Source organism: Desmodus rotundus, chromosome 10 (assembly GCF_022682495.2).
Source record: "Desmodus rotundus isolate HL8 chromosome 10, HLdesRot8A.1, whole genome shotgun sequence".
In the NCBI taxonomy this organism is placed as follows: domain Eukaryota; kingdom Metazoa; phylum Chordata; class Mammalia; order Chiroptera; family Phyllostomidae; genus Desmodus; species Desmodus rotundus.
In genome coordinates, this window is record NC_071396.1 from 531,015 (window position 1) to 543,675 (window position 12,661).

The window sequence follows — 12,661 nt, forward strand, 5'->3', positions numbered from 1 at the left end:
GAAGGGCTGGCCACCGGGCTACCCCTGGGTACGGGGCCCTAGCCTGGAGGCTGCTGGGAAGGTGCCTTCAGCCGAAGCTGCTTGTCCCCAGCACCCTGTGTGCCCAGGCTGGCTGAGCGCCCGGGGAGGGGTGTATGCGGGAGTGTGTGAGCGTGTGCAGAGGAGGGGAGGAGGACACCCTCCCTGCCCCGAGGAAGCTGCCCTCTGAGGACTGATTCGGACCCACAGACAGTGGGACAGAACTTGAACGTCAGGCTGGAGGGATCTCAAGGGCCTGAGGGTGCAGAGGCGGTCAAGGAGGGCTTACTGGAGCAAGGGGGCCGTGGTAGCCAAGAGGGACAGGCAGACCGTCAGAAAGGGCCCCGAGAGAGTGGTGCAAAGGGCAGGAGGGAGCTGGGGTGCTTAGGATGACAGGAGGGGCGGTGCCATTGGCTGAACGGTGGCCCCCCAAAAAGACATGTCCCGTCCTGAACCTGGAGCCTGCAACTGTGGTCTTGCTTGTGGTCTTTGCAGGTGTGATAAGCGCAGGTCCCGAAACAAAGAAAGAGTATTGGTTACTCCGGTGGCTCCCAAGGCCAGTGACGAGGGCCCCGAGGGGAAGCACTCAGGAGGCGATGTGCAGAGGGAGGCGGAGATGGGAGTGACGCAGCCACAAGCAAGCGGGGCCTGGCCACCAGCGGAGGTGGAGGTGGCATGTGCAGTCCTCCCCCCCAAGCCTCTGCAGCGAGCACTGCCGGGCAGACGCCCTGGTCCCGGGCTTCTGGACACCAAGGGTCAGAGAGTCCATTTCTGAGGCTTAAGCCCTGGTTTGCTGTGGGAGCCACTGGGAACGGCGCAGTGGCTGGGCAGAGGTCTGCTCCTTGCCGCCCTGCCCTGGGCCCCCTGGCCACTCCCCCTCCCCCCCTCCAGCCCTGGCCTCCCTGTGGCCTCGGACCAAGCCAGCGACCTGGCCACATATCACCAGGAAAGCCATCTCACGCTGAGGCAGCTCCTGGGTCTAACGGGACCCAGCACTCCCAGTTCTGTGTCCACAACTGGCAGAAACACATCCAGGCGGCCGTCAGATGACCGTCCCAACCGCTTACAGCAGCACGGCCCGGCTGGCAAGGGTCCGATGGCCGTCACAGTGGAGGGGACACCTCGTGTGGTGTCCTGTGCAGACTGCTATGCAGCTTGAGTGAATGGGGTACAGCCACAAGCCGCAGTACGGATGGCCCTCAAACTCGGTGAGGGGAAAACATAGGCACAAAAGAGCGCCCCGTGGAGGAAGTCCGGAGCACGGGCGAGGCGCCCGGTGTGGCCAGAGGTCACGGCCGCGGTCACCCTGGTGGGTGGGCGGGGGACGGAGTGCTGGACAATCTACTTCGTGGCCTGGGTGCTGGTTGTGCAATTGTGTTCAGCTTGTGCGACAGTTCCACATCCTGCACCTGCGGTGGGCCCCCTTTCTCGGGACACGTATTAAACCAAAGTAAAGGTTGGTCCGAAAAGCGAGAGGGCGGCCCCTTCGGGAAGGCTTCTGAGCCCCCGGGCCGGCGGCACGGGCCCCTCGGGACTCCTGCAGCACTGCACAGAACCGAAAGGGCTTGTTCATTGCCACGTGCTGTCTGCACCTCACTCCTCCACGTATGTCAGTCTCAGGCACATAGTAGATGCTTAATAAATGCTGGCCGAGGTCTGCTGGCTCAGCCAAAGGCTCTGGTGTCCTCAGACTTCCCTGCACCCTGGACGTCACGGGATTCCAGAGTGGCCAGTCCCTCCCCACTGCGCCCCACTCCCGAGCACTTAGGGTGGTCACTTTCTCACCCACCAGCCTGGACCGCTCTTAGCACAGACTGCCCGTCTTCGTCACCTCGGACCTTCGGAGCCGAGGTGAGTGCCAGACACAGGGGCTCTCCAGAGCCAGCCGCCCCCAGCGCTCTCCCCGCCCAAGCCCTGGATGGGCACCTACTTCCAAGCATCTCAGCTTGTGGGGAAACTGGGTGGAAATTTCCAAAAGGAGGTTTCTTTTCGGAGAAGTAAATAAAAAGCATGAACAGGGAAGGCAAAGCCCCTAAGTGGAAGGGCTTATAAACAGATGCCTCACTTTACGGAAACCCTGTCTGGCCACGGGCAGGCTGGCTGGCAGCTCAAAGGCTCCATGGCGCGGCTCTGTCCTCGCCGCAGCCGTCTGGGTCGGGTGCCACACCTCGGCCTGCCACGGAGCCAGGTGAGCGCCAGCCCGGGCTGAAGGGGCGGCCCTCCGTCCCAGCGCCCCCCCAGGTGAGCGCCCGTGCCGCAGCCTGGGCAGCTCAGTTCCGCACGCCCAACCTGGGCCAGTCCTTTGCTTCTTCACTCAAGCCCCCACTCCAGTGAGCGCCCCGTGCCAGGGGCGTGGGCCCACCCTGAGGACACTGGGGAGCCCTGGCCTGGGGCCCTGCTTTCCTGGGGCTCCCAGCCTAGGCTGGGAAACAGAAAGGCCAATGAGAGCTGGAACCCAGGAGGTGAGCCCAGGGCAGAGGAGCACACGGTGGGCCACCCTCCTCAGGGTGGAGGCATCAGGGAAAGCTTCCTGGAGGAGGAGACATCTCAGTCAGTCCTTGTGTTCTAAATCAGGCTGGAGTGTTTCTGGCTTCCTCTGAAGAGGCCCCCAAGAGGGCTGCTTTTTCTAATTCACAAAGGCCTTCTTTGGGGGCAGGGAACTGGGGGTAGGGAGGCCCGTGGTACGGGAAGTCCCATGCGATGTTCAGCCCCCATGGCAGGCAAACCCTCCAAGACCCCTTTGGACCAGGCTCAGGTGGAAAGGGAAGTGAAGGAGGTAGGGGCAGCTGCTGGCTCGCTCCCCTCCGACCATGATGGGAAGGAATCTCAGGGTTATTACAGCCTGACAGATGGACCCAGGAAGGACAGACACAGGGAGGGCCTCCCGGTGATCACGTTCCCAAAGGGCCGGACACTGAAGCATGTGGTGGGGTGCTGCACGACTTGGTCTGGGGGGGGCGCGTCGCCCAGCCAAGGCTGGGGGCTGGGGCTGCAGCAAGACTCAGGGGGCCCCACACCCAGCTCCTGAGCTCGCCCCACTCTTACCCCCAGCCCCGGAAGGCCCGGGGGCTGTCCCCTGGCACTGGGACCACCAGGAGGCTCAGGGCTGCCCGAGGTTGTCCTGAGCCCCAGCCCCACCCCAGCCGGTCCCCAGGCCCCCCAGCATGGTGCCTTTGCACCCTCATGCCGATCTGGACAGAGGGGCTAATACTTCCTGGCAGGTGGAGGCAGGGCTGTTGGGGGTCACCCCAGCTTCTGCTTTCGGAGCGGAGCTGCCAGCAGTGAGGCTGGCGAGGGCCGGTGTGGTGTCAGCTGGCAGGGTCGCGTGGGCATTCCTCTTTCTGCTGGCTGTACACAGTTAATGGGACCTTGTTCTGGCTGGGCACCTGGCCCTGAAGGCGCTGGCCACTGCCATGCCTGTCCCAGCCCTGGGACCGCCAGGCTCGCCAAGCAAAACTGTGAGTCTCGGGGACCCCGGCACCTTCCTTGCCGACGTCGCCCCAGGGCCTCCCTCAGGCCCCTTCTCCCCACTCTGCCCTCTGCCTCTCTATTTACACACAGTCATTTGTCTTGAGGACGCCCTGTGATCTGGGACAATCAGCCCGCAGGACACAGTGCCAGAGAGGTCAGAGGACCTGTCCAAAGACACTCAGCCACTGGTGGCAGAGACAGAATTCTGGCCTCAGTCTCCTGGTCCCAACCCCGCTGAATGTGACCCTAAAGAGCCAGCACAGGCAGCCAGGTGTTTTGGACAAAACTGGAGAAGATCTACAGACACCCCCCCCCATTCTTCCCAGGACTCTGCAGCCCCCCCAGCCACTCTGCCGGGGTCCCCTGGGGTGGGGGGTGGGCTTAGTTACTGAATCTGTGCCACGTCCCTCGCGGGGGACTGCGTTTGTGTCCCGAATAAAAAACCAGTACTTAACACAGCTGGGCCTGCCCCTAAGGATACACTCAACAGTCAAATGGATACATGACCCTGGCCACACCCACGAGCGGTTACTGTGTGTCAGACACCCTTCGGAGCCCATTCTGTAGGTTGCCTCTTTACCCCGCACAACAGCCCTCTGGGCCCTTGTTGCCCCATTCCCCAGGTGAGGAAACTAAGGCACCAAAAAAGTAAGCCCACTCAGCTGCACACCTAAATCTGATACAGTTCTGCATGTAACCGTAACTGGAAAAAAATGAAAAAGTCCACCCTTCCCCACAGGGCCCCCAGAGGACTCGTCCCCACAGAGGCCACCCTCAGTTCAAGGGGCGCCCAGCCCAGCTGCCCAGTCTCCCGTCCAGCTGCAGGGCCACCCTGGGTGCCTCAGGCAGCGGCTGCCACTTCTGTCCTTCGGGCCCCTGAGAAGGTGACCCCTCCTCCCATTGCCCCCCATCCGTCACAGCTGTGAGACGGGGGGACCACAGAGCATGTCCAAGGAAGTGGCCTCACTTGACAGCGCGGCCACTGGATGGGAAGCTGGGGAAGAGACGAACCAGTCGCCAGAAACACAGGAGGCTCAGCGAGAGCGAGGGCAGGCCCGGCTCGAACTGGAAACACAGTTTCCCGAGTCCAAGCATTCCCAAGAATTTTGAGATGACATCGGCAGAACAATGACCCAGGGGGACCCTTCTAAGCTCGGGGACCACTGGGCAGCCCCTCTCTGGGGCGACCAGGCTGGCTCACAAGGGCATGCAGGCGCTGTGGGGCAGAGATGGGGTACGGGCCGGTCCGCGGCGAGCTGGCCGCCACCTGGCTTCCTGTTGCCGGTGAGCCAGGCTGGGCACAGGCCTTGTCCCAATTCTTTCTCTCTGCCTTCGTCCAAGACAACAGCCCCTTCCTCCCTTGTCTCCTCCGGCCTCCCTATCGGCTCTGCCGCCACAAAGGCAGGGATTGGCTTATAGCCCCTTCCTGCCTCCGCGCCCGCATCCTGGGGCACCTGATCCCCGCCCCACGCCGGGTACCCCACCCCTGGGTGCCCCAGGTCTGCAATGGGGGGAGAGCAGACAAACACACACTCCTGTACCTGGTAGGGTCCTGCTGGGAGCAAGAGGAGAACAGCCCCGGGCGGGTAAGTGTGCTTGGGGGTGAGCGCAGGTGTGATAGGTGTGAGAAGCCCCCAGGTGTGCAGGCCCTGCCTTTGGGAAGCTCCCAGTCTGCAAGAGACAGCGTGGCCCCTGACCTTGAGGAGCCCTGAGTCTGGGGGCGGAGCCGGGTCGGATGGACAGGCAGGGACGCGCCACAGACACGGGGCACGCCACACTAACTAGTAGGTGGTGCCTTTGGGGGTCATGCCCCCTACGCTCTCCCAAGAGGACCGGGATTAATTCGCCCGCTTCACTAGGGAGCGAGGACCATTCCCCTGGTGCACACACACGGCCGTCAGCCCAGGGCTCCCAGTGCCCGGGCCTGTGGCCACCCCTCACCCCACGGCTGGCTCAGGGTCTGCATCAGCTAGGCGGCGGCTCCTGCCTTGAACCCTGACCCCCTTGCCACACCTGCCCTTGAGCAGCCCCACAGAGGGGGCCGCAGGGGCCAGAGCTGGCAGACGGGAGGGGAGCAGGGAAAACCACCGGTTCTTGTCCACATCGACGGGCCATGAGGAATAGGCTTTGATGGGCTGTTCAGCCTGGAGATTCACAGCCCGGAGTGTTGCCTACCCCCTTGGAGCTCAGGACCCCCAGATCTGAGCCCCTGAGAGGCAGCCCAGTGAGCTGGTTACAGCTGGTGGCCCGGGGCTGGCTCCTTCTCCCCCGAAGGCCTCGGTTTCCTGCTCTGTAAAGTGGGAATGACTCCAGCACCACCCTCCCAGGGTGGACATGAGACAAAGCCGCCACATGCTTACAGGAATGCAGTGACACATGTCTGTCTGGGCCCCAGGAATGGACATTTCTGACCAGCTAGTGTCTCCCTGGAAGGAAGGTCACGGTCCAGGGTGAGACACTTCACCCAGGACGGCATTCCCACTGCGCTGGAGCGGAGAGAGAGGCTGGCAGCCGGGCACAGGAGTGTCTGTATCTCACAATTCATCGGAAGGGACCCGGCAGCCGGGCCTGGGGACCCTGCGTGGCACAGGCCCTCCTTGTCCATGTCTGAAAACAGGGGTGGGGAGGGAAGGGAAGGCCGGGGAACAGACAGACAGGACAAAGCCTCAGGGCTGGAGGCGCCCCGTGCCTGGGGCCGGGCCCAGCCCCCACCTGCCTGCCGGCTGCCAGCCGCCCGTGCCTGCTCTGGCGCGGCTCCGGGGGGAACACTGCCAGCCCCTGAGCTGCCCCGCCATGTCCCTTTTCTGCGTCCAAAATAACTCTGCTCGCTGCCCACGTTTGGTGTCCCGGGTGTTGGCCTCCTCCCGAGACCTGTCTCCCTGTCTCTACCTGAATGACCACTAGAAACCGGGGAGCCCCCTTTTTATCAAGAGAGTAGTTAGCACTGAGGGGCCCCCCACTCTGACAGCCCCTGAGTTAGAATTGACAACCGTTTGGCTGAAAGAGTTGTCACCCCTGGCATAGGGGGAGAGCTGGACATTCCCTTCCATGTGTCCCCGTGCCCCCCAGGTGTCCAAGGCCTCCACAGGGCTCCCTGCCCTTGGTCCTGCTCCCAGTAGAGTGAGCTGCTGGCCTGGGGTCCCAGCCCTTCGGGGATGAGCTCAGAGGGGATCCTTGCTGGCCCCTCAGGGCACATCCCGGGGCAGCCATGGACCCCAAACGCAAGCACCCGGCCACGTGGCCTTCCCTCGGGCCACCAGAGAAGACTCTGGTGCCACAGAGCTGGGGAAGTCTGCCTCTGGGGATGCTCCAGACACAAGGGACCTAGAAGCCCAGACTTGTCCTCTCCGACGACACCGTCAGGTGCCAGGCCAGCCAGCCTCCCGGTGAGGAGGGGCCCGGCCTCCATCCTGGGCCAGGCGCCCAGGTCGAACCTCTTCGGAAAGGCCCTCTTCCCTGGAGGTCAGTGGGGTGGCTTCAGGAGTAACAACGAGAGGTGGAGGGCGGGTGGACACTCCGAGGAAGCCCCGGCTTAGACCCTGGCAGCTGGAACCCACCCAGTTGTGGCAGGGCCTTGTGCTCACTTGCAGTGAAGGTGGGGAGGAAAACAACACTAAGCGTGGGCACCCTCAACCAGGTGAGATGTGGAAGGCACCAGCTTCACTGTGTGGTCGTGTCTGCACCTCCCCACTGCCCCTCCAGGTACACGAGTCCCAGATCCCTTTTTGAGACGAAGAAAGGAGACTTGGGCGAGGTTAAGCACCGATCCCAAAGGTGCACAGCTCTTGGACCCAGGACCAGGACAGGGCCCCCAGCCACCGGCAGCTCCGTGTGGCCCCGCCTGGTGGGCACGGGTCAGGGCGGGAAGGGGCTCAGCGTGTTCGGGGCTGTGGGGGTTGAGTGCCCGAGGACTGGGAGGGCGGGCCGGGCGCCCACTCCGCCCTGGGCCAGGCTTTCTTCTCACCGCCAGCTGCCCCGCCCAGCCGCGCCCCGTGCCCGGGCTGCCAGAGCGGCGAGGCTTCCTTTTTCTCTGGCCTGCGGCTGTTTCCTGCCTTTCCTTTGAACTGGGGTGCGGGCCCTCCCCCCTCCCTCCGCCAGCCACCCCCCAGGGTTGCCCTCCGCGGCTGGCACACAGGCTCCCAGAGGATGGGCTCCTGGAAGCCGCCCCCCTCCCTGCCTTCCTCTCTGTGTCCCGGTCTGGGAGCTGCCCCAGCGGCTCCCTCCCTGGGGGCTTCCTGCCCCTGCCCGACCAGGCTCGGAGGGGGGTGCTCCCCGGCTCTCCCACACTCTCTTTTCTCAACACAACTTTGGATGCTGAGGTCCAGAAGTGTGGGAGCCAAACAATGCAGGGACCGAGGGCTGGGCTCACAGACCCCCGGTCTGGGGGGTGGGGGGGCCGCAGCTCAGGCGCCAGGGAGGGAGGGCAGCCTCAGAGGTGAAAATCTACGCCTGTACATCCACCCCCTGGACACACCCTCCTCCCCAGGTCTCTCTGCCTCTTCACAGGACAGGCCCAGCGAGGCCCGTCTGGAAAGAGGGGCACAGGCTGGGGTCCTCTGCCCCCTGCTTCCCACCCCCACACCAGCCAGGACAAAACCAAAGCTGCTCTGCTGTCCCACAAGAACCCCTCTGTTTCCCTGGGCGCCACCACAGCCCAACCCCACGCCCTTCACAGAACAGGGCCCCTCCAGGAAGCCCGCCGGGACTCAGCCACCTTAATAAGGACACTGACCGAGCTCTTCCCGTGGGCAGACCCTCTGCCCACCCCTTCACACCCCCTTCTTCGGCGACGCCACACAGCCCTGGCTCCTTGTACAAATGAGGAAACTGAGTCACAGGGGGCCCTTACCTGGCCAGGTGTGCACAGCTCCGCTGTGGCCAGGGCCCGTGCCCCTGACCTGCTGTCCCTGGCCCCCTGCCTCTGTCTCGCCGGTCCCAGCACCCCAGGCAGTGACAAGGAGAGGGAAACCACCCAGAACCTACCCACAGACACCGTCCGACCTTTCCAGCCGGTTAAATGGGACCACATTGGTCTGAGGGGCAGGGAGCCCGAGCAGGTCGTGAGCAGCCTGCTGGGCACGTGGAGTGGTGCCCACCTCTGCCCTTCCGTGCAGACACGGGGTGGGAAGCAGCGAGGGGCCTTGTCACCATCAGATGGGCGTGTCCCAGAGCCGGGGTCCCCTCTCCCCCAGGCAGGCTCCAGACAGGCCCTTCCCAGGGAGGGCGTCCCCAGGTGCCTCACCGAGACATGACTTCGGCAGCTTCCCACCCCCAGAGCTGACCCATGAGGGCCTGTGCAGGGCTGTGTGTCTCTGTGGCTGGTCCTCCTGACCTCCACCTAGCAGTGAGCCAAGCAGTCACCTCTTTGGACCAGAGGTCAGGGCAAAGGGTGCCCGGAACCAAGGTGGGCAAGGTCAAGGTCAGCGCCCCTCGAAAGGAACTGGTGACACGGAGGGGTGCTCAGCCCTGGGGGTGGAAGCAGGTGGGAAGTATTGGGGTGCCAAGGACCCACAGGGAACTTCTGGGGCCCCCAGTTCCTCGGGTGCCCTGTGGCACCATCCGTGGCTCCTCGAAGGGTCTCCCCCTCGCCTGCCACTTCCTGTGATCCAGCCCTTTGGTTCTACCTTTCACCTTCTTGAACTGAGTGCCCACTCCCTCCCTCCCCATCCCAACGCTCACCAGCTGGTTGGGTCCCCATCTCCAGGGCAGCCAAGCCTTGACCCAGACCAGGGCCTGGCAGCCCACCCCCTCCTCCTCCGACCGGAATCTGTTCCTTGCAGGGCCGCCCCCACCCCGGGCTCAGTGTCTCTCCTGAGGGGAGGACCCCCGGAGCTCCTTCTCCTGCTCGGAACACCCAGCAGGAGACAGGACGGTGGCAGCCACTCCTCGAGAGTCACCCTGCGAGCCAGGCCAACACGTGGCCACCTGCAGTGCCCCAAGCACCCACTTCCCTCCGTGGAGTAAGGGAGAAGCTGAGGCGCCCAGGGGCTCAGTGACTCTCAGTGGGTGGCAGAGCTGGGGAGGAACCAGGGTCAGATGGGGCACTGGGAGGGGACTGGGGTCACACGGTCAGATGGGAACCTGTACCGTCCACGGCGAGAGCCCGGCCGCTTGGTGCAAGGCCCAGGGGGCACGCCCGACATCCCCACATCCCTACCTTGCTGAGAGGAGGAAGGGGCCCTGGGACCTCCTTGGCCGGGCTCCTCCCAGGGACAACCCTCTGCCACTCCCCGTCCCTGTCTGTCCCTGGGCTGCTGTCCTACAGGCAGAGAGAGAAGGCCCCTCCTCCGAGCCCTGCTCCAGCAGAAACCCCTTCATCCACCTCGCAGAGGGGACCACTCCGCAGCCCAAGGCAGGGGACGGGCCGCTCTCGCCACCCTTCCACATTCCAGGGCCCACCGCAGCATCCCTCTCCCACTTCCAGAAGCACAAGCTGTGTTTTGGGACCGAGGGGCCTTCCTCAAGCCCCAGGGAGACCTGAGACCAGCTCGGTGGAGCGTCCCACCTCCACAGGACCCCGGTGCAGCCTTCACGGCCCCAGGGGGTGGGGACAAGAACGGGCAAGATCTTTCGTCTCCTACCAGCAGGAGCCACGGGGCGCTCGGATCCCCAAAATGGCTCTGTACCTTCCTTCCCCAAGCTCTTCCTGAAAAAAGGAGGCCCAGGAAGACAGGTGCTGGAAAGGGGGCTGAACCCCTCTGCCTGGAAAGTGTCCCCCAGCCTCCTCAACTCAGGAAAGGGATCTTCGGCCCCCACGCTGGTCCCCAAACTCTTTAGCCACAGAACCCTGTCCTCCAAGGGACCACTGTCACCCCGACATATAAAACGGGCACAGGTGGGGCCTCCCGGGGGCAGCAGGTGCAGGGCAGAGCCTCCTCCTCTGCTGGCTCACCGCCCGCCCCTGCCTTCAGCGCCAGGACCGGGAAGGGCTCTCCTTCCACTCCCTCCCCCGGCCCCCACCTTGCGCCCAGAGAGGGCATCCCAACTCAGGGCAGAGAGGCTGGGAGGAGAGCCCCGGGAAGGACTGCCCTTCAGGGCCCTCCACACCTACCCAGGACGTGCCAGCGCCGAGCACCTGGGTCCCGTCTGGTTCGGCAAACACGTGAGGCTCTTGTGCAAACCACCCCAGCCCTCCTCCCTCACAGAGCCCAGGTCCTGCAGCCCCAAAGCCAGAAAGCTGCGGGGGGTGGGGGGACGCTGCCCAGGCCGATCCACTGAGAAAGACTGAGCTGGGTCCCTTTCCTTTCCTGGGGGGGGGAGGCTGAAGGGGGTGGCCTGGGGCTGTGGGACGGAGCTGCACACCCTCCTCCTGCCCGAGGACACTGCAGCCAGAGCCCCAGCCCCGAGGCTCTGCAGCCACGCTCCAGAAGCCAGTCCGACTTCATGACACCTCATCCCCAACTCAGACTCTAGAGACGGCTCTCTGGTTCTCAGCCTCGCACCCGCCCACCACAAATGCGTGCCTGCACCAGGACCTCATGGGGCACAGCCTCAGGGAGGCCCCTAGGGGAGCCAGCAGGCCTCAGCCAGGGGACAGGGTGCTGGCAGGGTCCCTTCAGGAGGAGACAACAGTGGGTCGGGCCCCTCTGCCAGCCGCAGGGACTCCCCGCCAGGGCCGTCCAGGCTGCCTGTCGACCCCGCCAGCCCTGCCACTCAGAGGGCTCACCCTCCTCCCGGCCGGAGCCCCTCTGCTCTTCTCTTCCCGAGTGCAGCTTCACCTTCAGCCACCCTCCGGGGCACTCTTGGAGGACAAGGGCCACCAAGCTCGGTCCTGCCAACTCTGATCAAGCCTGAGCTCCCTCAGTGAACCCACAAGTCGGGGGTGGGGCCCAGGGCGAGGGGGGACTGAGAAACCAAGAAAGGAAGCCCAGCGCACAGCTTGTCTGCCGTTCTGTCTGCCTCTCCCCCTCCCACCCCGCCCCGCCCCGGCGGCCAGTGCACTGGAAGGGGAGAGCCCTTGCCAAGGCCCCTTGCGCAGGGCACCCACCCAGCAGGTGCCCCAGACTGGGGTCAGGCAGGCACAGGCGGGAGCTGTAGGGGCGCGCGCGGCGGGTACTCACAGGTAAGCCGTCAGGGGGGCCACGTCCCGGGGCACTGCGGAGAGCCCGAGCTCCGAGCAGTCGGCCGACAGCATGACGCCGTCCTCCTGGCAGTGGCAGGGGGCCGGGCAGACGGCGGGCGCCGGGCCGGGCTGGGGGGCGCACGGGGAGGCGCAGAGCGCGGCGCACAGCCACAGCGCGCGCAGCCCGGGCGCGCAGGGCATCGCGGCGGCGGGGCCGGGCACCTGGCGGCGGGAGGGTGCGGGCGCACCGCGTGCGCGGCCAGGTGGGCTCTGCTCCTGGCGCGGCGGCGGCGCGGGACCGTGCAGTCAGCGCGGCGCAGGCATTGCGAGTGCGTTATTCCGTCTCACAGGCTGGGCTTGGCGAGGGAGGGAGACACAGCGGAGGAGGAGTCAAGGAAACTTGCTGCGCCCGGCTCGCCCCTTCCCTCCTTCCTCTGAGCTGGCAGCGCTTCCACCCGGGGAAGAAAACCCAGCGGAGAAACCCGGGACAGCGAGCCGCACCGGCCCGTCCGGACCCGCACTTGTTCGCACCGCGACCCGGGGCCTGGGCGCAGACCCTCCTGGCTGCAGGGGCAGCCACGGATCGCAGGGGACGAGGGGGACGGGGTGGGGGAGGCGCTCGGGAAGCAACCTCGAGCCCCCATGGGCCCCCAAGCCCTCCACCCCCGCAGGAGGAAACGGAGACCCCGCAGGTGGTTTGGTCAAGGTCACTCCAACGGTGGGAAACGGACCCCGAACTGGATCTTCTCACTCTGTCGCCTGAGGGAGGGAAGTGCGGGGTTGTGCCTCCCCTAGGGATCCCCTGCCGGCTGGAAGAGGGTGGTGGGCAACAGACCCAGGAAATGGGCGCGCATTTCCACCCACCGAGTGCGGCGCGGCGCGGCGCGGGACCCCCCGGATCCTGCTCGCGGGACCCCGCAGAGGGCCAGGCTGGGCCCGAGAGACAGCGGGTGGGCGCCACCTGGCGGCCAGAGCGGCAGCTGCATCTCAATCACCTTGAGGCGGGAACCCAGGGACCTGGGCTCTCTTTTTAGAACCGACCTGTTGCTGAGCCAAGGCCCAGGGCAGGGTCAGAGCAGGCCGGGGTCGCGCACGTTTGCCCTACCTTCC

General features: G+C 65.2%; 1 protein-coding gene across 1 annotated transcript in view; it reads right to left on the bottom strand.

Annotated features, from left to right (window-relative positions):
* LGR6 (leucine rich repeat containing G protein-coupled receptor 6) overlaps positions 1–11,879 on the bottom strand; it is a 64,742-nt gene extending 52,863 nt beyond the window's left edge. The window contains 1 exon segment of the mRNA XM_053912855.1: positions 11,550–11,879. Within this exon segment, the coding sequence (XP_053768830.1) occupies positions 11,550–11,752 (203 nt within the window). The 5' untranslated portion in view covers positions 11,753–11,879.
* Positions 11,880–12,661: the final 782 nt, after the last annotated feature.